The sequence below is a fragment of the Apis florea genome, unplaced genomic scaffold (assembly GCF_048593485.1).
Source record: "Apis florea isolate Af1SG1 unplaced genomic scaffold, ASM4859348v1 contig_3184_pilon, whole genome shotgun sequence".
In the NCBI taxonomy this organism is placed as follows: Eukaryota; Metazoa; Arthropoda; class Insecta; order Hymenoptera; family Apidae; genus Apis; species Apis florea.
This window is the reverse complement of record NW_028256717.1, coordinates 401391-424934: the sequence shown is the minus strand read 5'-3', so window position 1 is coordinate 424934 and position 23544 is coordinate 401391. Positions and strand designations below refer to the sequence as shown.

The 23544-nt window shown below is 29.1% G+C and overlaps 3 protein-coding genes across 4 annotated transcripts in view; 2 read left to right on the top strand and 1 right to left on the bottom strand.

Moving 5' to 3' along the window:
* sns (sticks and stones) overlaps positions 1 to 7369 on the top strand; it is a 352986-nt gene extending 345617 nt beyond the window's left edge. Inside the window, exons 9-18 of one of the 2 annotated variants that reach the window (XM_086910434.1) lie at positions 300 to 453; positions 850 to 1152; positions 1444 to 1719; positions 1961 to 2251; positions 2322 to 2500; positions 2740 to 3160; positions 4503 to 4661; positions 5171 to 5298; positions 6020 to 6206; positions 6342 to 7369. In XM_086910434.1, coding sequence (XP_086766560.1) covers positions 300 to 453; positions 850 to 1152; positions 1444 to 1719; positions 1961 to 2251; positions 2322 to 2500; positions 2740 to 3160; positions 4503 to 4661; positions 5171 to 5298; positions 6020 to 6206; positions 6342 to 6763 — 2520 coding nt within the window. In that variant the 3' untranslated portion in view covers positions 6764 to 7369. Of the gene's footprint in view, positions 1 to 299; positions 454 to 849; positions 1153 to 1443; positions 1720 to 1960; positions 2252 to 2321; positions 2501 to 2739; positions 3161 to 4296; positions 4450 to 4502; positions 4662 to 5170; positions 5299 to 6019; positions 6207 to 6341 lie in introns of both variants that reach the window. The other variant, XM_012493365.3, reaches the window with a different exon arrangement.
* A 9227-nt stretch (positions 7370 to 16596) lies between these two features.
* Arf102F (ADP-ribosylation factor 2) lies at positions 16597 to 18843 on the top strand. The gene has a single exon (XM_003698422.4). It carries the CDS (start codon positions 17519 to 17521, stop codon positions 18059 to 18061), a length of 543 nt encoding a protein of 180 aa, XP_003698470.1. The 5' UTR covers positions 16597 to 17518; the 3' UTR covers positions 18062 to 18843.
* An 89-nt stretch (positions 18844 to 18932) lies between these two features.
* Positions 18933 to 23085, bottom strand: LOC100864811 (E3 ubiquitin-protein ligase ZNF598). The gene is made up of 3 exons (XM_012493373.3): positions 22964 to 23085; positions 22029 to 22593; positions 18933 to 21903 (listed from the first exon to the last, which is right to left on the bottom strand). Exons 2-3 carry the CDS (start codon positions 22440 to 22442, stop codon positions 19621 to 19623), a joined length of 2697 nt encoding a protein of 898 aa, XP_012348827.1. The 5' UTR covers positions 22443 to 22593; positions 22964 to 23085; the 3' UTR covers positions 18933 to 19620.
* Positions 23086 to 23544: the final 459 nt, after the last annotated feature.

Below are 23544 nucleotides of genomic sequence, written 5' to 3'. Positions count from 1 at the left end.
AATGTGAATCATCGATTATACGAATCGAATTGAAAATTTTAATTAAATTCTTATGATATTTTCATATAAATTTATTATCTTTTAATATTATCCATTATCCGTGGTTTCAATTATTACAATATATATTTTATTATTGATATATTTTATGTTTTCCTCTTGCAATATAATTATATTTTTTATTGATTATTTATTATATTGTATTAATTTTCAGAAATATAATTGAAAAGAATGAATTTCGATTATAATCTGTATATTTGTTTTCTTTATATTTATTTATCCATATATATCTTTTGTTTTAGGTACCAGGAACCACGAGAACGCGAGACCATGCGGTTTCAAGCGAGTTAACGATACTCATAAATGCATCTGACAATAATGCGCGCATACGATGCGAAGCAGCGAATTCCGCAACACAAATTCCCCTGCTCAAAGTGCTCGTCTTGAAAGTTAATTGTAAGATCTACAGTAAAATATATAGTATCTTATATTTTACGTAGGGACATATTTAAAAAAAAAAATGCAAAGATATATTTTCATCTCTCATCTATTTTCTTAATGATCTTTTCAAATTCCTTTTTCATTTTCAATATATTCCAACTTCCAAAGTGAACTTCGAAGGATCCTTTTACCCTCTGTATTCTACCCTCTAAAATTCTCCAAATTCTATCTCAAAATCCTCCAGCCAATCGCATTTATTCTCAACAATTTGTATCCCTATCTTTTAATACCACATAAATGAAGCCCCTACTTTTGCTCCCCAATCTTTAAATGAATTTATCTCGTCTCGAAAAGCTTCGTGGCAATTATTTCCGAACAATTAACTCAAAATCACCATTGTTTTTGCCACAGTTCCGCCTGATAAAGTCAAGATCACCCGTGAGCCGCAGAATCTGCACGCAGGCCAAGAGGGTCGTATCATTTGCGAATCGAGCAGCAGTAATCCGGCGGCGGAAATGTCGTGGTGGAAGGGCGGGATCCCGGTGCAAGGTACCAAAAATGGCACTAAGCCCGGCTTACATGGGGGATTTCTATCGTTCGTCGAGCTCTCGTTGGACGTAACGGAAGAAATGAACGGGGAAGTGTACACGTGTCAAGCGAGAAACAATCAAATGGACAGGTCTATTCACGACGCTACTACGCTCGACGTATTGTGTAAGTATCATAAAAATGTCTCGAAATTGAATCAATAGATTGATTGAACTTAAATGAAAATTATATTAACAGATTTTTATTTTTTAAGATTCAATTAAGTATACAATTTGATGAAAGATTATCTTCGTTGAGCAATAATCAAATCTCATAAAATAAAATTTTTGTAATTGATTTAGATTTATAAATATATATCAAAATTGATCTCATCCTTGTTATTGTGTATAATGTATATATGTTCAATAATTAGAGGAGAAAGCATGATTCAATAGAAAAATGAATTTTTTGTTACAGATAAGCCGATATTCTCCTCAATAGAGCCTTACGAGTTAATTGGAATGGAAGGCGAACCTTTCGTGATTTCCGTTTCAGCTATGGGAAATCCTAACGAGATAAGTTATACGTGGACTAGAGATGGTTTGCCTCTGGTCAGTAATAACAGAAGAATATCTGTTCGTGCTTCTACGTTAAATATCACTAAACTGGATCGTCACGATGCCGGAACTTATATCTGTGAAGCCACTAACGAAGAAGGCACGACATTTTATCAATTGAACTTAACTGTTCAATGTAAGTGCAATCCCTTCATGAAATTCTTCATATTTCAAAATTTTTAAATTGCTAAATTTTCACATCACTCTCATTTCATTGTACTATATTTGTATTTTAAGTCACTAAAGTTTCATTTTATCTTCAATTTTCCTCAATTTTTACAGTTATATGAAAAAAGAAAAAATTTAAGTATTCGATCAATTGAATTTTAACACCATGGAAATTCTTAATTTTCTCATGTGCATCGCATATTTTTCAGATTCAGCAAAGATTAAACGCACCTCAACTTCGGGGATAGTATATTCTCCCGGAATCGAAGCGAAATTGTTCTGCGAAGTGGACGGTAGTCCCATAGGAGACGAATATGTCACGTGGCAGAAAGTTGGCTCAAATTCGGAACTTTCCGGTCGATATTCCACCTCTTTCATCAATAAAACTTCTTATCTGCACATCGAGAATCCTGATCAAGAAGATGTTGGAGAATATCAGTGCAAAGTTAACAATGGAATTGGCAACGTCACCTCTGAACCTATTCTTTTCATCACAAACTGTACGTGTTTTACATTCATATATGTATGTTTTTAATATGTATGTTTTTTTTAAATAATATTTTGATACAGTTAAACCACAAATGATGAATACACCATTGACGAGAAGAGCAGCAGCAAACAAAGGAGCAAACGTTCAATTGTTATGCAAAGCAAGAGGCTCGCCTTTACCTCGATTCTCTTGGACATTTAATGGAAAAACATTGCTTCCTAATGTCACGGAACATAAATACGGAATTACGCACACTGATGTAAGCTTTCGATCTATTTTTCAATTATTCTTTACAAGATTTAAATTCGTTTCCAATTAATTTCTCAAACAAACCTTAAAGAAAGATAAATAGCAATAAATTATATTATGCAAATATTTTATAAAATTTAAAAATTAAAAGATATAAACAAAATTATGAGAAAATCCTGAAACTTATTTATCCCGAAAATTCATCTGTTCATTCAATCTCAATAAACGATTTTGCGATTCTTTTTGCAGTTAAGCGAATTAATTTCTAATTCGACGCTGATCATTTTCCGCGTGACATCGCACGATTACGGAAAATACGAGTGTCGTGCAACGAACAAAATGGGTCAATCGACGGATATGATACATCTAGATGTGACGTCGCCGCCGGACAAACCTAGCGATCTTGAGGTGTTCAACGTCACCCACGATTCTGTCACACTGGTGTGGAAAAGAGGATTCGATGGTGGTTTGCCAACCTCGTATCAGATACGTTGGAGGCAGGCTCTCGATTACGAGCATCGATACCACTATCTGGATGTATCGGCAGGAGAATATAAAACCACGATAACAGGATTGTCCCTTGGGACGTACTATGTGTTCAGCGTGAAAGCTATCAATGAGAAAGGGGACAGTGGCTTTCTACCTGACTTGGTTAAAGTTCAAACGCTCCGTAAGTCTTTTTTTTTTTTTTTTTACTTTTTTAACTTTTTAACCATTTCAACGCTGTTTGCCAAAGTAGTTGCTTTGTTAGGTAAAACCAATTTTAAATTTTGGACTATTCTAACCAGGCTAAAATGTTGAACCGTTTGCTAAGATATTAAAGACGGTTTTTATTGACTAACAATTAGATTAATATTTTATATTTATTATTTTTTTTTTATTTAGAAATAAATTCTATCATTGGATACGTATGTATTTAGTTTTGTTTAGTAGAGTATATAGTAATAATAATAGTAAAATTCAATGAGAAGATGTAGCTTGGTTCAAGGAAAATAGTAAGAATAGGGCGCAGCTATGTAATTTCATATTTAATAGTAGTCAGCTTTGAGTAATGAAATATTATTATTTAATTTAAATGTATATTTGCAATTGTTCTCTAGGAAAATAGAGAACAAATTTAATTGGTGAAGGAAATATAATGTTGTACTTTGCTTGCTTTATTAATCATCTTTCAGGAAGTCCATATTTAAAATACATATCCACGTTTAAATCTCATTATATATACTAATTATATTTCCTCTTCCAAATCAAATTTTCCATTAAAAACAATTGCTTATATGCCTTTAAATTACTATCCCCATAAAATAAACAAAAAACATAGCTTATATAGCAATTGATATCCGCATTTTTGCATTAAATCAACATCATGTCTCGTTTGTCTGCTTCATCATCCCATTTGATCCTATTTTCTTTTTTTTTTTTGCTGGAACAAAGAAGAAAAAAAAGAATCGATACACGAAATACCTAAAGCTTAATGGCATTGAATATACAATGCAACGAATAAAATAGCATTTATTCACGTCGCATCTAATGAATAAATATCGATCGTCATAATTGCCCAGTATTTAACCGATTGGCATCCCATGACATAAATTGATTAATGGTCGTTATGCTTGTAACGATGAAGTCTCGAACGAAGAATTACCATTGCTGATGGACTTAGGCGTGCTAATTAAACACCGTGGACACGACGGCAATAGTTTAATAATAGATCGATCCTATTCGCTAAAATTGTAACTAACCATTGTGGACTGTTGTCGTTGCATGAATAACAATTCGGTGATGGGGCGTTGGCTTGGCTTACAGGGGAGGCACCACCTACCGACGTGACATCCAGCGAGATTAATTCTTCCTACATCATCGTCATTATCATCACTGTTTCCGCCTCTGTTTGCCTACTCATTGCTGCGCCCATAGTCTTTGCTACATTAAAATCGAAAAAGAAGGCCCAACGTTCCGGTAAATATAATCAATCAGCCCTATATCGTCTTTTTTCTGCTTTTATCCTGCAGGGCCGAATAACGCTGAGAACCTGCCAGACGTTCTCTTGGAAAAGGGGGATTTTACAATGAATTATATCTATACGTTTGCAGCAACCTCCCTCATCTTTTTTATCATTAATATCTTCATCATCGTGTTGTGGTACATTATGAGAAAGCGAAATAAATCTCGTAAGTTAATTTACGTACAATGAATTTTGATCCGGTTTGTTTTGTCATCTGAAAAAAAAAATATAACATATAATATTATAATTTGATATATGTGTAAATATATTTTAATTTTAATCTGATGATTGTGTGATAGGATATGATATATCCAATTTTACTTCTAAAACTAAAAATATTATGCAGCTACTTTCAACGTGCACACTATTGTTAATTTTCACAAACTTTCTATCTTGTTTTATTTCAACAAATGTATATATATTGTTTGCAAAGTACTTCGATAAAAGAGATATTATTATGTTTCAATTTTGTACAAACTTGTTCATTATTATATATGAATATTACTTTGATTTTAAATGAAGTTTGATACAAAAATTTAAATTTAAAAAGAAATTAATGACACACAATCATCGGATTGATTAACATTTTAATTTCACTTTTAAAATGTTAATACAACAAGCAAGAAACATGAAAGTTTTGCAAATTTTATAATATACGTTTCTATCTTTGCGCAGGAATAAACAAATCGCAAACAGCGGATATGTATGCGCCATCAACCGTGAATGGAGACACCATGACCGGCGAATTAAGTTCGGTATCGGACGAGAAGAGCGACGTTAACTTCGACACTAATGATTACGTGGTCAGTGCGATCAGTCAGTATGTTCTTAGTAACAAGTAATGCCGGAGGGTAGGTTTGAGTTCTATTAACACATTTCTGTTTCATTTTGCTTCTGTTTTGGACCCCTTTCGCTTGTGTTATTTCGGTTCTTCTTGATAGAAATAGCTTTTCGAATTTTTAGATCTTCTCCCTTCTTCGGCATTTTGTTAAATTAGAATTCTTTTCTTTATTGTTTCTTTTTTTTTTCTTTTCTTTTTTTTTTCAGTTTAATTACTATGTTATATAGTTTATAGTTCTTTCTTCTTTTCATAATGAAAAAACCTTTATTTAAAAGCTTTAGTAGTACATTCTTCTTACTGCGAATTCTACCAATAATATTTCGATTTTTAAGCAAATTTTAACTTCGTTTCTTGCAGTACTCTTAAATATAGACAAGTTACGGGGTGGATGTTTAGAGGTAGTTTCCATGCACGTAAAACACACCGAGAATCTCTCGTAATGTATCAGAATGATGAAGTTAATGTCGATACAGCGACGCGAAGTATATCGCTTTAATGCATGCAAAACTGGTAACGTACTTGCGTATAATTCATACTGATACGCTACGAAATTACAGAATTACTCGAGTAATGATTCATTTTATTGCGTTTAGTAGTCAATAATAAATTCATAGACAAATTGTAGGTTTTCCCCCATTCTACGTTAATTTAATGATATACTTTCTCTCTATGTAATGCAATAGGACGAGGGACGAAAGACCGCAGCTAGCACGTATTTAATAGATCAAACAATGCAAGATTTTGGAAAAGGGAATATGGAAATGCAGGTACATCATCAAGGAACACTTGGTCGCCGTGGCAACCACATTCAACCTCCGATAAGCATGGATTCACCGCCACAGCGAACGACAGCCAGTGGAACACTTTCTGGTATATTACTCAAATTTCAGAGGATATATTTTAGTATAACATAGTAATGACTTTCAAATTTATATAATTTAAAGAGTCCTCTTGTGTTATGTAAAATGTTAATTCTTCGATTATAATTTATTACATTTCTTACAGTTTCGAAGTCGAGTTACATCGGAAACCCTAGTCCGGCACCGCCAAACGACGTGAACTTCTACAGTGTGGAGATCGACAATGGCCGTTATATGGGATATGAAACGAATCACAGTCCAGTGGTGGGTGATCCAGGTTCAGGTAGTTATTATCCATCCATGAGTCCCACTGGACATATGCTTTCAAGTCATGTGAGTAGCGGGACAGGCACGTTAACACGCAGCAGAACCTTACCACGTCCAGTCCCACCACCGGATGTGACTGTGATGACTGCTGGATCAAAATCGCCGATACCACCGTCGGTACCTCCACCACCTACCACGTTTGCTCGGTCGGTATCCAGCAACGCGCACACTCATGGTCATCCATTGTCGACTTTCACTCCCACGCCAGCCTATTCCGATATTGATGGCCATCTTGTCTGAGGATCGCCAATATTCGGCCCTAGTTCGGTGCGTGGAAAGTATCGTGCCGTACCGAGGGACGAGACTATCATCGTGACAGAAAGAACCACCCGGCTCTAATATACATCTTGATCTGTGGCTGTCGAATCATGGAATTCTTTCACGAATCTTCGGCCTTCGTTCATCGTTTTCGACATCTCACTGAGCTATATATATATGGTTATGTCAGTTTGATATCGTTCGAGGACGTGAAACAGAATTTTTTTGATGAAATTGTGCGATCATAAAGAGTTTGTGTGGGTGCTTCGACGACTTTCTCATACACATTATCCTCCTTGAACATAAAAGAAAGTAATAGAAGTATGTAAATAGAAACAAAGGAAAAGAGGAACCGATGTTGCGGTTTCTATACGTAATTTTTAAGTAGCATGCGGTAACACCGTTTGCAATATGCAATATGCATTCCTTATATGCTGGTTTCATTAGTTTTTCTGCGAACATAATTATCAAATACGTACCTCGACTTGGATCTTATGATAGATCGTATAATTACGTTTTTCGCATATCACATTTTAAAAAGAACGATTGATACTTGTGAACAACCCATTGGAATCAACTCTGAAGATATTTTCGTGATACCACAGTTAGCATGCTGTCAGTGATTTATTCGATTTGTTTTTACTATTTCTTTCTGTGGTTTTTGATTGCGCTTATTTACGCACTTTTACTTAATTGTGACGACTTCATAGTGATGTAAAGACTTACATGATCCATCGTGTGAATTAAATGGAAATCGACGAATTTGTGGATGGAAGAAACTCATCTGAGAATGTTCATCCTAGTGAGCACAAAGGTATGATCAGGTTAAGTTGCATTTTGCTGAGTTAATATCATTAAATGATAAACTCATGCGATCCAACTGATAAATTAGATTGTAAATTAGAAAAAAAAGATATAATAATGAAACGAAATATCAGGGAAATTCGCGAGCCGTAACAATATATACACAATTTTTAAATTTTTTCAGAAATACGTTATATTTATAATATATTCGATCGATGGCGCTTTTGAAAGTCGAATTTTAAATCTCGATTTAAATCGATAATGTTATATCGAAACTCTATCGATGCTGTTACTCTCGATATCATTATGTAATAATATGCCAAATAATTTTTTCACTTTTTTTTTTATTTTTTTTTTCTCTCTCTTTCTTTTATGAATGACCGTCCGTTTTGAAATTAGTTAAAATATTAGTTAAAATTAGTTAAAATATTAATGCATTGGCGGACATATTCATGAAATTTTAAAGAGGAAACGGGACAATCGTTTTACACAGGGAAAGAATTGTCAATGTTTGTAATCTGTGTATAATAATACTGATTTTCTTCTTTTCTTTCCCTTTTGCTCATTAAAACGCGTTCTTCTGTGTTAAATTGAACAGTTTTTTCAAGGATAGTGATATGTGAGATAAACAGAAGCTATTTGTGAGAAATGATCTATCAGTGACAGTCAATGTGATCAAAACGTGTATGAGAAGTGAACTCAAAAAGTTCGATAGATATTAAAATAGTAGAAAACATTTAGATAAGAAAATTCTAAAACAATTGACCGCGATATAGAAGTGATTTTATTTTCTCGGGCTTACTATACTTTGATAGATTAATATTTTATTCCATATATTAGAGACATGATTCCCGCGCTTTTTGAGGTTAAGAGGGTGATCAAGCAAATTTTCTATAAAATTCAATTTTACAAAAGCAGATTCGACTCAAAATTTATAAAAAAACATCTTTTTCTCTTCGTATATCATTATATATATGTAGATATGAACATGTTTGCATATCATAAGTTTTTTAATTGTTTATTTTTTCTGTTTGTTTTGTGACTCGTAATTTCGTAATTTTCTATGAATATTATTAAATGATCGTTTTATTTTTTAAAACGTTGAATTTTAATATATACGTATAAAATATTACGTATAAAATACGGAATTTCCACTGCCGAATCCTAAAGTCAATACTAATACGAATAGTTTAATTAATTGATTGTCGTGAAATGCATTTATATGAACGCTTTGTTCATGTCATTATTGTTACGGGAATTGGCGCGAAATAAAATAGCAAATATCATAAAGCGTTAATTCTATTTTATGTGTTCGATAAAAAAAATGTTTTCGCTATTAAAATGATTGATATTTCGTTAAATAAGATTTAGTTATTAAACTCAATATATTATAATTGTGCACGATAAATATGAACGAAATAAGAATATTTATAAGGTAAACAGTTTTCACGTGATATCCAATGAGTGCTGATTTTGTTTTCTATCTTTTATGTATAGTTTTATTACTTCGATTAACAAAATCGGCACGATCAGGGAATAGAAAATAAATGATTGTTAACAATTTATTATTACGCGGTACAATACATATGGCGTTTATAATTAAATTACAATAAATATGCCAAATATTTATAAATATCGTTAATTGTCGTTTAAGGATAATATTTTATAAAAATAGCTAGTAAGTAATTTTCTTTTTTTAACTACGATATTACAATATAACTTCACTGCCTAATTTTTATTTTTGTACCGCGAATACAAAACTTTTTTTATACTAATTGATAATAAGACTTAGCATCACGTGAAAACAGTTAACCTATTATTAACAAAAAAAAAGACAGTCGCTTAATATTATTTTTTCAAAATGGCAATAGCTTCAAGCCACCTATATATATATTCAAGTAAAAAGTAAATAATATCGCAACGAAATGATACGATATTTATTAAAAAGAATCACAACAATATAAAAAAAAATGTAATCAACATAATCAGTGAAATCTATTATGTATGCAATAGAAATTAAAAAAAAAAAGAAGTAGGAAAGACAAACAAAAAGAAAAGAAATAAAAGTGAGTGTCTTGGAGTAGTGATATCTTCAAAAAAGACAATAGTACATAAGTTTAATTATACGAATATGAGTTTAGTTAAGAGTAAACTATTTCCCTGGCACAGCCAAGTTAGAAGTTGCATTTTTGCATAAAAGGACTTTATGCAAAACGATAAGACAGAAAGAAAACGTAGTTCGACTAAATGTTTATACATATATATTTTTGCATTTATTTCCATTAAAAATTGATTATCCTTGTAAATAGTGCGATATGTCTCAGCGTTTCACACACTCCAGAAAAAAAACAAGTAATTAAAGAAAATGGATCATATGAGGGTCTCACTTTACCTAAGCTATAATGAAATAATTGTATAGGATTATTACGCGCTAGGCCACGTATTATATCTGGAAGAAAACAAAAAAAGAATTATTCCAGTTATCGGACGAGACAGCGTCTTTCCGTTTATCGAAAGCCTAAGTAGTCCACATATATTTTTGAAAAGAAAGAAAAAAAAGAAATACAAAAAGACACCGCATATGTTTGGCCTATTGTAAGGAAGAGTCTCGCGAACACACGATGACGCGTGAAGCGCCACGAGCAACGAAAGCTCGTAAAAATTGGTCGACAAGGTGTAAGTTTCGTTCAATTTCCATGAAAGAAAAATCATGATCGATACGCGCCCAATCGGAATTTCTTTCAAAAAATTTGTATATCGTGAAAACGAGAACAGAAAAGGAACAAATTAAGAACGAATCTATGTTTGCAATGTTCAATATGATCAACAAGAGATGACGTTGAGAAATCTACGCACGTCCCTGGTAACTGTCATGCTTCTAATTTGGCTCGCGTATCGTACGAATGTAAGTTAAGGAATACGTAATAAGTAAGATTGCTCCAAAAATACACAGAAATGCAGCATCATTCGCATATCCACATTCAACACTCACATCTATGCGAGAAATCACTTCAGATTAAATCCATGTAAATTAATACGAGAATCGCTGCGTAGATATGTATGTTCCGAGCAATCGTACTTATAGAGTCTCGAAAAGATCGAGCGTGAATGATAGTATCGATGATCGATTGCATCCTATACTATTTTCATTCTATCGCGATCATTGATCGATTCTATCGATTCATGCGAGAATCGATGGGATTTGCTATACCTGTATTCTTGAATAAACACGTAACATAAAAAGAAACGAAAGAATGAACTTGCACGCGCGGCAAAAGAAAAGGCAAGGAAATCTTAAGGATGTCGTTCACATTGTATACTTTTTCGCGCCGTTGTCATGTGTGTTTTATGCTTGAGAACTGTTTGAAAGTTTTACGAATATAACGTTTTCGTAGCATGCGCTATTGTTATTTCATTAATCGAGAAGGACACTGATTTGTTACGGTAGATTCTACAAAGCTTAAAAAAAAAAAAAAGAAACGTGTATTGTTAACCGCTGCTGTTGTGTATGGAGCCGCATCGTTCGGCTTAGACTGATGATAAAATTCACGTATGCTCAATTAGAGATCATGTTTGCGCATAATTAAGAATTCTATTTACATATACATGTTTTATATTTGTAATTAATGAAAATCATCTATACTTAATATTACCTGATATTATTAGATTATGTAATCTCCAAAGTATTTGCTCATCAAAGTGCTAGGCAAGTTAGACGGACCGATATTCGTCCAAAATGGTACCTTGGAGATGGACATACCATCTAACAGTACGATATTTGATATTTTACACAATAATTAATAATTTCGTTGATTATTCTAAGACATAGTCAATCCTAATTATACAATCATTAAGATACGAGATATATATATATATATAAATTAACCGTTTTACATGTATATAATGTACATATACGAAACTTAGATAGACAAGAACAAAAAAGGAAAAAGAAATGAAATGCATAACGAATTAATATCAAATTTAAAGAAACGATCGAGAGCTTTCGTAACTAGATAAATGTTCATATTAACTTTTGATAGTTTTTCTTGGTATTCGTTTTTTCTATTTTTTCCTCTTTTAAGAAAACAACAGAGAAAAAAAACGAATATAAAAGAAAGAAAAATAATTCTCTCTCGCCGACGATACTATTATGATTGTACATGCCGTTCTATGTTTTGTATCTTAATAAAGGCGCTGCACAAAGAACGACATAAAGTTGCGACAAAACTGCGAATATACGATAAATCGCCGAAAGTGACGTGACGAATTTTACCGTGACGAACTTATCCGTTCCAAATTACCATTTCCGTACAAGAGGCGAAGACTGGTTATAAATACATGAGCCGTTGTTTGTCATTTTTTGATGCTTCGAACGACTCGATTTTTGTATTCGATTTCGATTATTCGTTAGAAACAAAACACTTTTTCAATTAAGATACTCTTCGATCTCTTCGATAATCGATTGTTGCGTTTCATTACAAATCGACAGGCAAAAAATCTCGCGCTCAAAATAAGAAACGAGCGACCGCTTTGAGAAGTTTTTGAAAATATATTATTTTTCATTATTTGATAGTTGTTTAAACAAAGCGAAATTAGCAATTATTACAAATTTATTTTGAATTTTGCGCTTTTACAAATAAAAGAATGATGGGGGGGGGGGGAAATTGGAAAACATAATCGGGCATTCGCATAAGGAAAATAAATAAATTTATTGTCTCAAAGCAGATTTCTTGCGCGTCAAATAAAGAAAAAGACAAATTTATCGCGTATATCGAGCGATACTGATAAACGATAAATCGTTAAGCGTATCATCAGATATATGTTGCTTCCGTTTGTGTGCCAATAAAGAAAAATCGACATTCTTGATGTATAAATATATGAAATTTAAATGAGAACGATATTATTGTTACGCGGGCCGCTGTTATGGCTAATTTTTTCTGATCAGAATTTACGATGCAATGTAATTCTTTGGAGCAATCATCGCTGTTTATAAGTACAATCGATAAAAATTACTGAAGAGGGAAAAAAGAAGCTCTCCGATAAAAGAAAAAATAAAAAAAATTAAAAAAAAAAAAAAAAAAAAAGAAAAAGAAAAAAATGAATAAGAGAGACAGACGAAGAGAAGAAAATCGTGTAATATAAACTAAGCTACCGAGCAATTGGTATGCATTAATTACTTGTATATATACATAGTATTTTTACATTCTAATTCTAAATTACATTTCCAATTCTAAATGGTATAACATTACTCTGTGAGCTTCGCTTGTCATTTGTGTAAATCGTCGATGAATATTTCTTCTATATTTGTTCTATTTAAAAATAGAAAAGCTAACGCGAATATTATGAACGATACGCGGCAAATGTTATACCCTTTCTTGTGCTTATTTTATTGCACCCCCTTGCACAAGATTCAATACACGCCTCGTGCCTTCATCGCACTTAAATTAATTAATTAGAATGTGTAAGGTTATGGTCTTACGTGTAATGTTACTAATCGTGATTATTCGTGGGAAAAGTCATTTGCCATTTTAGATATGGCAAATATTTGTATTTTTATTGCATTAACCTTGTACAGGCCGCATCCATATCTAATAACATTGATCACAAGTGACATTTCGTTTGATACGAAGCACAAAAAATTAATATTCCGCGAATATTTTCGTAAGTGTGACATCTCACGTGACCATAAACCAATTAGGATGACAAGAAGAATATTTCATTGTGTACGTCGTGTTACGATGTATTCGATGTTTGTACACGTAATTTGTACATGACTTCTATCTCACTTATGCTCATAGCGGATGTGATCGTATCTCCTCGAATACACTGTCATACGGCGCACAAAAGCGAAGAATAACATTAACTGAGATGTACTCATGCGCATCTTCAGCCATTAACAAGATAAAAACATCGCCCCATATGGCTTAAATGTTAGGTTTTTTCTACGAGAAGAAATCTTCGCCAAAATTCGTCGTATCGAAATTCATTTTTTCTATTTTGTTCTTTACACATAGAGACAGAGCGAAGCTCAACATACTAGTCCTTACTTTAAAACCAAAGTAAAGAGAAAACAACATTGTGTAGCTTTTAAGAATCTCCATTACGTATTCACACCTGTGTGTCTATACAAAAGGCATAATTATAATTAAATAATTCAATCATCGTAATTAGGTAAATGACTAACCGATAAGCGAATAGATAAAGAAGAAAATACAATGGATAAGCCACTCGTTAAGTGTATCGTTTTATTTTAATTCATTTTTTACTACACGATTAACATTTTATCTAGCAACTTTCGTCGGCTAGGAATGTAAATTCTGTATCTGTACATTGTTTTCCTATTTCAACTATTAAAAGTGATCGTCAACTTAAATATCGTGTCGTTTTTTTTTGTTTCTATTTTATTATAAATTATTATAAAATGTTCAGTTTATATTATTATGTCTTATAATCTAATTTATAGTCAATAATATAATTTTATATTCAATAAGAAAGTATATCTTTCTTTTCCTTCGTGAAATTGTTTATGTAAATATTAAAAATTCACAATCATTTTGGCTAAAAATATATTTACATAAAAATAGGTATTGATACCAATTAATATAATCATCATTGTTAATCATTATCGTACCTAATATTATTAACAAGATATAGGATAATATTAGCATTTTATTATAGGATAATATAATAGGATTTATTAAGATTTTGATTTTTATATTCTTAAATATTGATCGTGCATAAAAATATTTCATATACTTTTTACGATTTAGAGCAATGAAGAAATTATAATCAATGATAAAAAGTTGATAAAATCAATATTTAATAGAATTTCTCTAATACATCTTTTTATAAATATTCTTCTGCTATGAATAATAGACTCATATACGAGTGGAATTATATTTCTCATTATTAAATTAAAATTTGCGATTATTACAATATAATGAAAATAATATCAATTTGCGAGATCTTTTATAGAAATAGATTTAAATAATCTAAATAAAGTCTGTTAAATAATTTTTAAAATAATGATGTTTGAATTGAATATCGGAACTTAGAACCCATAAAATATACAGCAAGTATAGACAAGGAGAGTAAATAATGAAAGAAGGACAGAGATAGAGCAAAAATTAGGGAATTAGCGCCATCTCTAGAGTGCCGCAAATGAAACATATGTAAATAAAGATAGGAAATAAATAAAAGAAAGATAGAGATAGAATAAGAAGTGATCCTCAGCGCCATCTGTTGAATATTAAAGAAATTTCTTTAAGAACAAGATAAAATAAAATAAGAATTGACTAATGGCGCCATCTCTAAAGTGTTTTTAAAAATATATTTAAAATAATTTTTAAGAGATGGCGCTGGCAGTCAATTTCTATTCTCTTTCTATCCTTTTTTACTATTTACTTTCCTTATCTATGAATGTTTCATTTGCGGCACTCTAAAGATGGCGCTGATTTCCTAATTTTTATGCTATCTTTGTTCTTATCCCATTATTTGCTATGCAATTTATGAGCTCTTAATTCCTATTTATTCCTTTTATCTGTAGTTATTTTTGGCGCGAGATTATAGACAAGATATAGAATTAAATACACTTTCATTATTTATGGATAAAATGATGATCTTATAATATATAATATAATATACAAAGTGAAGTACAATACAATGATAAGTTAAAACAAATGAAAGCTTAATTTATTAATAATGAGAACAGAAAGAAATTTTTTTGCTATTTATTATATAATGTTACAAACATTTTTAAAACACAATTAACTATCCAAATACTAGTTGTGCAATATGAAGAATTTCATATTTATATCATATTTATAATTTTAGTAAAAAGTTATAAACAAATATATATTAATACAAAAATTATTTTTATAATTCTATAATAGGATTTAAAATATATATACAAAATATTTAGTTCTTAATGCTATGTATGTGCATCTCATTGCATTTTATTATTTATTCATTTATTTATTTAATTCTTTAATTTGTAATTATTTTATAAATGATTTTTAAATATTGAAAAAATTATACTTAAAACATATATATATAAATTTTGGAAAATATTAAATTCAAAAATTTTAAAAATTAATTTTAAAATGAAGATATATTTCTTATATTGCATTTTTTATTAATGTAAATATTTACATTTGATATAATTTTGATAATGACAAATTTTGATAAATACAATGCAAATAAATGTAATTTAAAATACGATTATAAATTACGATAAAAAATTTATGAGAAACAGAATATAGATAAACAAAAAAAAAACATATTGCAGGAATAAAATTAATTAACAAATCATAGAAATTTTAACGAAATTATTATTATATAATTTATTCTTCAATTTTACAATAAAAGAGATTATCTATTTTTTATATTTTGTTTTTTTATATTTTATAAAGAAAATGAACGAATGAAAAGTAATAAGAGATTAACAATGATTATCGAATGTTTTTAGATATTAACAAAAAAAATAAATCAATTTTTATTTTTTTAACTTTTTATTAATAATTTTTTTTAAATTTTTTATCAATAACTTTTTATTATTATGTCGTAGATTGTTATATGACTTATGAAATATTTATAAAAATTTAATAAAAACTTTTTTCGTTAATGAACATTATTAAAAAGACAATATATATTTTAAATAACTATTAAATAGAAAATTCTTCTTACGTATTTAGCATTTCAGATATTCACATTTTGAAAAAATTAATAACTATTTAAATATTATATAAAAATATAATATCACATTGTTTACATCATTTACTTCATTTTATCTTTGCATAAATCTTAACACATCACATAACAACCGTTATTATAATTTTAATCAAATTATATATTATTCTTCATTATTTTATTATTATTAAAAGAATGCAGCGTTCTCTACTATTTACGAAAAATTTTGAAAACTATTCCTGTGAATATGGAAATCTTAAACTTGAGGAATATCTATATACATTTTAGTTCTTCGTTTTTTTTGTGATGAACATTTTGCTTTAAGTTGGCAATGAATTTATAATGTTTTCTAAATTTCGCAAGCTTAAAGTCTAAATGAATGAAAGAAGAGTATAAGGTATTGTAATAATATAAAATACAAAAAAAATTAATTTAAATTTGAAAATAAAATATTTAGTGTTTATATTTCAAATTTATATGAAAGTTATATGTAATGCAGATAATTAATATATAATTTATTTATTTTTAAAAATTCATTTTTTAAATTATTATGTAAGCATTACATTCTATACAATTATTTAAAATAATATATTAATAATATTATTAATGCAATATTGGATTTCATAATAAAAGCGACAGAAATTGCTTCAAAATAATTTGATTTTTTTGTAAAATTGTCAAGATAATATTATTTATAAATTATCATGAAAAATCCTTTGTAATAATAATTTTACAATCAAAATATTTTTAAAAATTCTTTAAATATAAATAATAAGAAAATTGTCTTTGAATTGCCCGCTTGGTTATATAGTTAAGGGTTATGGCAGAATACACATTGACTTGTTTTCTATTCGGTATATTGTGATTTATGAATTTTAATAATGAAGTTTCAATCTATTTCTTGACTACAAGTTTTAGAATGCTGTAAAAAGAAATAATTGTTTTAAAATCTGCAGTAATATTAATAGCATTTACGATTAGTACTTTAAGCTAGGAGTTGGCGTGCGTGGCCAATTTTGCCAACTATTTCCGGAATAATAAGTTTCCTTGAGGTGACGTTTGCTATTATTGTCTGTAAGGTGTGTTAACGGCATTATAAACGTCGTCATATTTCTAAAATTTTAAATACTGTTTTTTTGATGCGAAATATCATATTATTGAAATAAATAAAATAATACGTGGCATCAATTTTACCAAGTAAAAGTATTAGTTTAAGTATTTCGAATCAGAGTCTTCTTAAACGAAATGGGCCTAACAATTAGCAGCCTACTTACTCGGCTTTTTGGTAAAAAGCAAATGAGAATATTAATGGTGGGTCTGGATGCTGCTGGAAAAACTACTATATTATATAAACTAAAACTTGGTGAAATTGTCACAACAATACCTACCATTGGTTTCAATGTTGAAACTGTTGAATACAGGAATATATGTTTTACGGTATGGGATGTTGGTGGTCAGGATAAAATCAGACCACTTTGGAGACATTATTTCCAAAATACACAAGGTCTCATCTATGTTGTTGATAGTAATGATCGGGAACGTATTGGAGAGGCAGAACGTGAATTAGCAAACATGTTAAAAGAAGATGAATTGAGAGATGCAGTTCTTTTAGTTTTTGCTAATAAACAAGACTTACCAAATGCCATGTCTGCAGCAGAACTTACAGATAAATTAGGATTGAATTCTTTACGTGGACGTCATTGGTATATTCAAAGTACTTGTGCTACTCAAGGACATGGACTCTATGAAGGACTTGATTGGTTGAGTAATGAACTAGCTAAAAAGTGATAAAATATTATATCCATAATCTTCATGAACAATTTATTCATTGAGCATGGACGTAGAAGACATGTTGCAATTTCCATTTTGTCAGATTACGCACTATGTGTACGATTTAATACCTGTGATTGTAATTTTTAAGAGGAAAACTTAAAATAATAGAATATAACTTGACTGTCTCAGTGTTAAAAATTAACTGAGTCAGTATTGAATGCTAAAGCAAGTTTTATTTTCAAAATGAAATTTTATTTTAAAAGAAAAACTATAAAATAGATGAGTGCATAAATTTATCAGTTACATATTATGTTTGCTAATCAAGAGAAAATATTGTGAGTTTATTTAAAAAGTGTATCTTGAATTTATAATAAATATAAAATATTTCTACATTAATTTTAATACTACATATTTTTATTTGAAAAGAATATCATTTGTTTAATAAATTATCATTATTTCTTCACTATAAAAAAAAAAAAAATTTTTATACTTTACTATGCACTTTGCTCTGCGTCTATGTAGCAAATTAAAAATGAAATATTATATATATATGTATATATATAATATTTTATGTATATATATATTATTTAACATATAATTTCTACTATTTTGTTTTTTGAATAAATAATAGTATAGAACGAATAAAATTAACAGTAAAGTATAAGAGTAACATTTAAAACATATACCTTTTTTCTTTACTAATAATTTTTTCTTATAAAGATATATAATTTTTATTGTAAAATATTATTATAAATTTAAAAAATTATTAGAAATAAAAATATCAATGATAACATTTACAATTGTATTTCATCATTATTATTTTCTTTTATAACATAAAAATAAGAATTTATTTTTATAATATAGGGAAATATAATAGTCAAGTATATTTTGCAGTCTTATTTAACTCAATGTAGTAACTTTATTATAGTACAAAACAGTACATTATCATACATGCACTGTATAATGTATAACGTATCAAATAATTTGTTAATATGCAATATTACTTTTATGCATCATAAAATTTTATTCCATTTCTACTCATAAAAGACAATGAATAAATTACAGAATATATTTCCTACTTATGAGTAATATATACAAAGTAGTTTTAACATATGACATAATAAAGGGCATCAATTAAAAGATTTTAATATATGAATATCTTATTCAGATATTTTTGTGTCACAAATATTAAATTGTTCAAATTCATTTACATAAAATTTGTTATTATACACAGAATTATTGACTTTATTTGCTATATGCATTTTCATAAAATTATTAGTGTATACCATTTGATAATAAATTTTCTTTAGTTTAGGCAGCAATCACACAGGTCATTGAACAGATACCAAGTACATTATGGTAATTAATTTGTTCAAATTAACTTTTTAATACTAAAAGCTGACAGTTAGAATATTTATATTTTACCAATAACTTCAAATAATTGATTATAACTATCTTACATTGATGCCATTCATAAAAATAATTTGTTTAGCAGTTCCTTTATTTATAGCTTACAAAACCTTGGCAAAATTTTTAAGATAATTAAAGGAACATAATTATATTCATTTATAAACCTAAGAATATTTTGAAAACAGATTATTTTTGCCCAATGCAGGAAAATGATTTTCTAATGTATGACTAGTCATATGTGTTCGAGAATCAGAACCAATCTTTAAAACTTGACCACAAGTTGCACAAATTTCTAAACCTTTAATTTTATTACCACTTTCTTTTTTGTGAACTTTAAATAGTTCTTGTTGCTTTTCAATATCTGGCAAGAGAACTAAAAGCTCTGAAAATACATGCTCAAAAGCAATGAGACCCATAACTTCGCGACAATGCGTATAATAATCTTGAGCATTACATGTTCCTTGTCGAAATAGTCCACTTATATATCGAAATTCCTCAATTTGATCATCATGTTGCATTAGGATTTCATTAACTTTGGCTACAAGAAATTTATTCCGTTTTTGAAATTCTGGAGGCGGTACGTAATTATATGCACTATTATGTTTACTATTATCTGGCAAAATAGAATAACTTTCTCCAGAACTGTTTGTAAAAGTCAATCCATTATTATTATGTAATTTATCCATGCTGTTATACTTTATACAAAAACCAGGAGGTGGAGGAGTTGTTGTTCCAAATCCAGGTGGTGGATTTGTGAAACCTGGTGGTTTAGAACTGCTGCTACTTAAAGCTGGAAATTCTTCTAAATGACGGGCATTTCTATTGCTAGAATTTAAGCTATCTATTTTTAATTCAGTGCGCTTTCTCTGTACTCCGTTTGAAGTATTATTATCGATATTTGTATTTACAACCGTTTCATTATCTATATTTTTATGTTTCTTCTTTTCCTTTTTATTAATTTGTTCCATTTCTTTCGAAGATTGAACATTTATATTTTTTGATATATTTTCACTGTTACTAATATTATCCGTATTTCGTGTAGATTGTGAACTTGACTGTACAGTATCCGTTCTATTCATACTAGATAAATTTCTAGGTGTTTCACATTCTTTTTTTACTACAACAGAACTTATATTTGTTTTTGAACTATTACCATCATTTCCATTAGCAGTATTGTTATTATAATTTTGTTTAACTTTTTTCTTTTTCGTTTTTCCTTTTGTTAAATCAGTAGTTGTTTTTATATTATTACTGTTATTAGAATTCTGTGGTTGACCCCAAGAAGGAACTACTGTAATTGTTGATTGTTTCTTTGATTTAGATGATTTTGATAATGTAGGAAAATCTTCCCCAGATTGAATAGGTGGTGGAGAAGGATTTAATGGTGGTGAAACTACTTTTTTAGGTATCGATGTAGATGCTGATTTAGAACAAGTCCATTGTAATACCTCCTTCCAATGAGCTGAATTTGTATTACTACTAGTTGATGGTTCTGCAGAACCCAATGCAGGAAATGATTCCATTGATAGCTGAGCAGGACGAATTCTTATATTAGGACCTGAAACTTTTGTAGTAACTGTTCCATTTGGTTCATGATTAACTTGAATAGATACATTAGAAGTTGTACTCTTTTGAGGTTGTATACTTGATCCTGTTGCATTACTGCTGGATACACTAAAATTAACAGTTTTAGAAATACTTGTACTTCCTGCTTCTGGTCCTAATGCGGGAAAATTTTCATCTGTAACAGCAAGAGGCTGAGGTCTTATGGTACTACGGATTGTTACATTACCTCTACCTTTACTTTGATTTAAAGTAGGTACAATAGGTGCAGTGTTACCCAATGTTGGAAATTCTTCTGTACTTTGCACATCCACAGATTGACGTTTTATAAAAGTAGGTTCGTTGTTTGGTATAAATACATTTGAAGTATTTGGCGAAATTGGTTGATATTCCCTGAGACTATAATCTCTTGAATTCCTAGAAGTCGATGGACCTAACATTCCTCTTCTGTTCATTCGATTTTCACCACGTGGAGCTAGTGTAAATTCTAGCTCTAATGTTCTTGCTTGCTTTGCAGCAGCTTTGCTCAATTGTTTACTATGAACACTTGCCTTATGTGCTTTAAGATCTATCTCAGTTCTAAAGACACTTGTAAATTTTTCCTCAACACACATTCCTTCTTCACACAAGAAATGTTCTTGTCTGAAATGATCTCTCAGATAATCATAAGAGCTATAATATTGATGTAAACCATCTGCATCACAAAAATGACAATATAAGTGATCTCTTCTCAAATGACGAAATAATTCATCATTATCCATATAACGTTGATCACAAAATTCACATAATGGATGTCCTTTATGACTTTTGTCATCAACATCTCCTTTCCTTCGGTGTTGTGCAAGATCTGATCTTGTATAACAACGTCTTTCATGAGAAAATATCTATCATAAAAAAAATAAACAAGTTAATTTGTCATTATAAATTACTAAAAATTAAGAATAAATTAATCTTAATATATTTTGAAATAGATTTAAAATTAAAATTAAATAATATTAATATTTATTACCTTTAAATTTTCCACGCAAAGATCACAATAATGTAACTCATGTTGATGTCTCATATGATCTTTTAAACTATTAAAATTATTAAATACAAGTTTCTCTTTGCAAATATAGCAAACATTAGCCAATAAGTCATAAAATTTATTTTGAATATCTGATGTATCGAAATAGATATTATATCGTGTATCTATTAAGCTACCTTTATGTAATTGGCGAAAAGGTTTTATCTCCTTTGTAAATACAACTTTTGGCAAATCTTGACGACAAATAGGACATTCATTTTGACAACAAAGCACCCTCATTCGAGTACTGCATTCATAACATACAGGGTGTTCACACATTCCAATGCTATAAATGTCAACATTTTTATAACATACAACACAGGTGTTATTATTCATATTTTCATTACTACCAGACATTTTTTTAATGAAATATCCCTCAGAAATATCTATTACATATATTGTTTATAGAATATAATAAATTCTTATTTTGTTATTTTTGTATAATTTTTACTGAATTTTTACTTCAATAAAATAAATTATATTATCTTCACTATTGTCTTGCACACATCTGCAATACAATTGATATTTTAATTTCGATATATTTATTTCCTATAAATATAAGCCTAACCCTTAAAATCAAACATTATTAATTTAAAAACTTCCATTAATTATTAAAAGAATATCATATTTAAATTGATAAATACTATAAGAATATATTAAAATTTAATTAATACGTTTTTTATATTTAACAACTAATAGAATAAGGAGACATATATGTTCAGATGCTACAATCGCTAGATTCACGATAGATAGAACAAATATTTTGTGAAAAAGTAACTGTTTATTTTTTGAACTAACAATATGAATTTATTTTCTAATAAATTATTAAATATTTTATATGTATATATAAAGATTAAGTAGAAGAAAGTGAACAATACCGTCTGAAAATTGTCCCAACAAGCAGATGGTAAAATCTTACAATATGTCCCTGAAAGAAAAAGGTTATCACGATTTACTAGACTATGGTATGTATGTTGTTGGTTGGTTTGATGAATTCAATTTGATGAGCAAGCAGTTCCGGTTTCTTCTGTTTTAGTCATTATAAGTCAAAAAATAACTAGATAAATTAGTGACTAAAATTTAGTGTTATTTAAAATTATGTTTAAATTGCATTTAAACAAATAGAATGAATTTCTTTAATTTTAATTTGTATTTTTTTTTTATGTAAATTTTTTTACGTTTATATTTACTTTTATATTATAAAAATAAACAAATAAAAAATCAAGAATTTCTTGATATATATTTTTGAAAAAAATTTTGTAAAATTAAAAATTATAATCTTATATCATTTTTATGTAATTTTATACATAAATGCATTTTTTAAGATTTTTTAAAATTTAGATCTAAATTAAATTGCTTATTCTTATATTTTAATCTAATAATCTTATTATACAAATAAAATAGCATGAGTGAATTTTTATTTTTTGAATAAAATCTTTTTTTTACAAATATAAATCTT

What these genes read in the sequence shown, in the direction of transcription:
- Arf102F (XM_003698422.4), top strand. Translation starts at nt 17,519, where the DNA reads ATGGGCCTAACAATTAGCAGCCTACTTACTCGGCTTTTTGGTAAAAAG.
- LOC100864811 (XM_012493373.3), bottom strand. Translation starts at nt 22,442, where the DNA reads ATGTCTGGTAGTAATGAAAATATGAATAATAACACCTGTGTTGTATGT. An exon ending in TTTGCGTGGAAAATTTAAAG is followed by an intron (nt 21,904 to 22,028) that starts GTAATAAATATT and finishes TTTTTATGATAG; the next exon opens with ATATTTTCTCATGAAAGACG.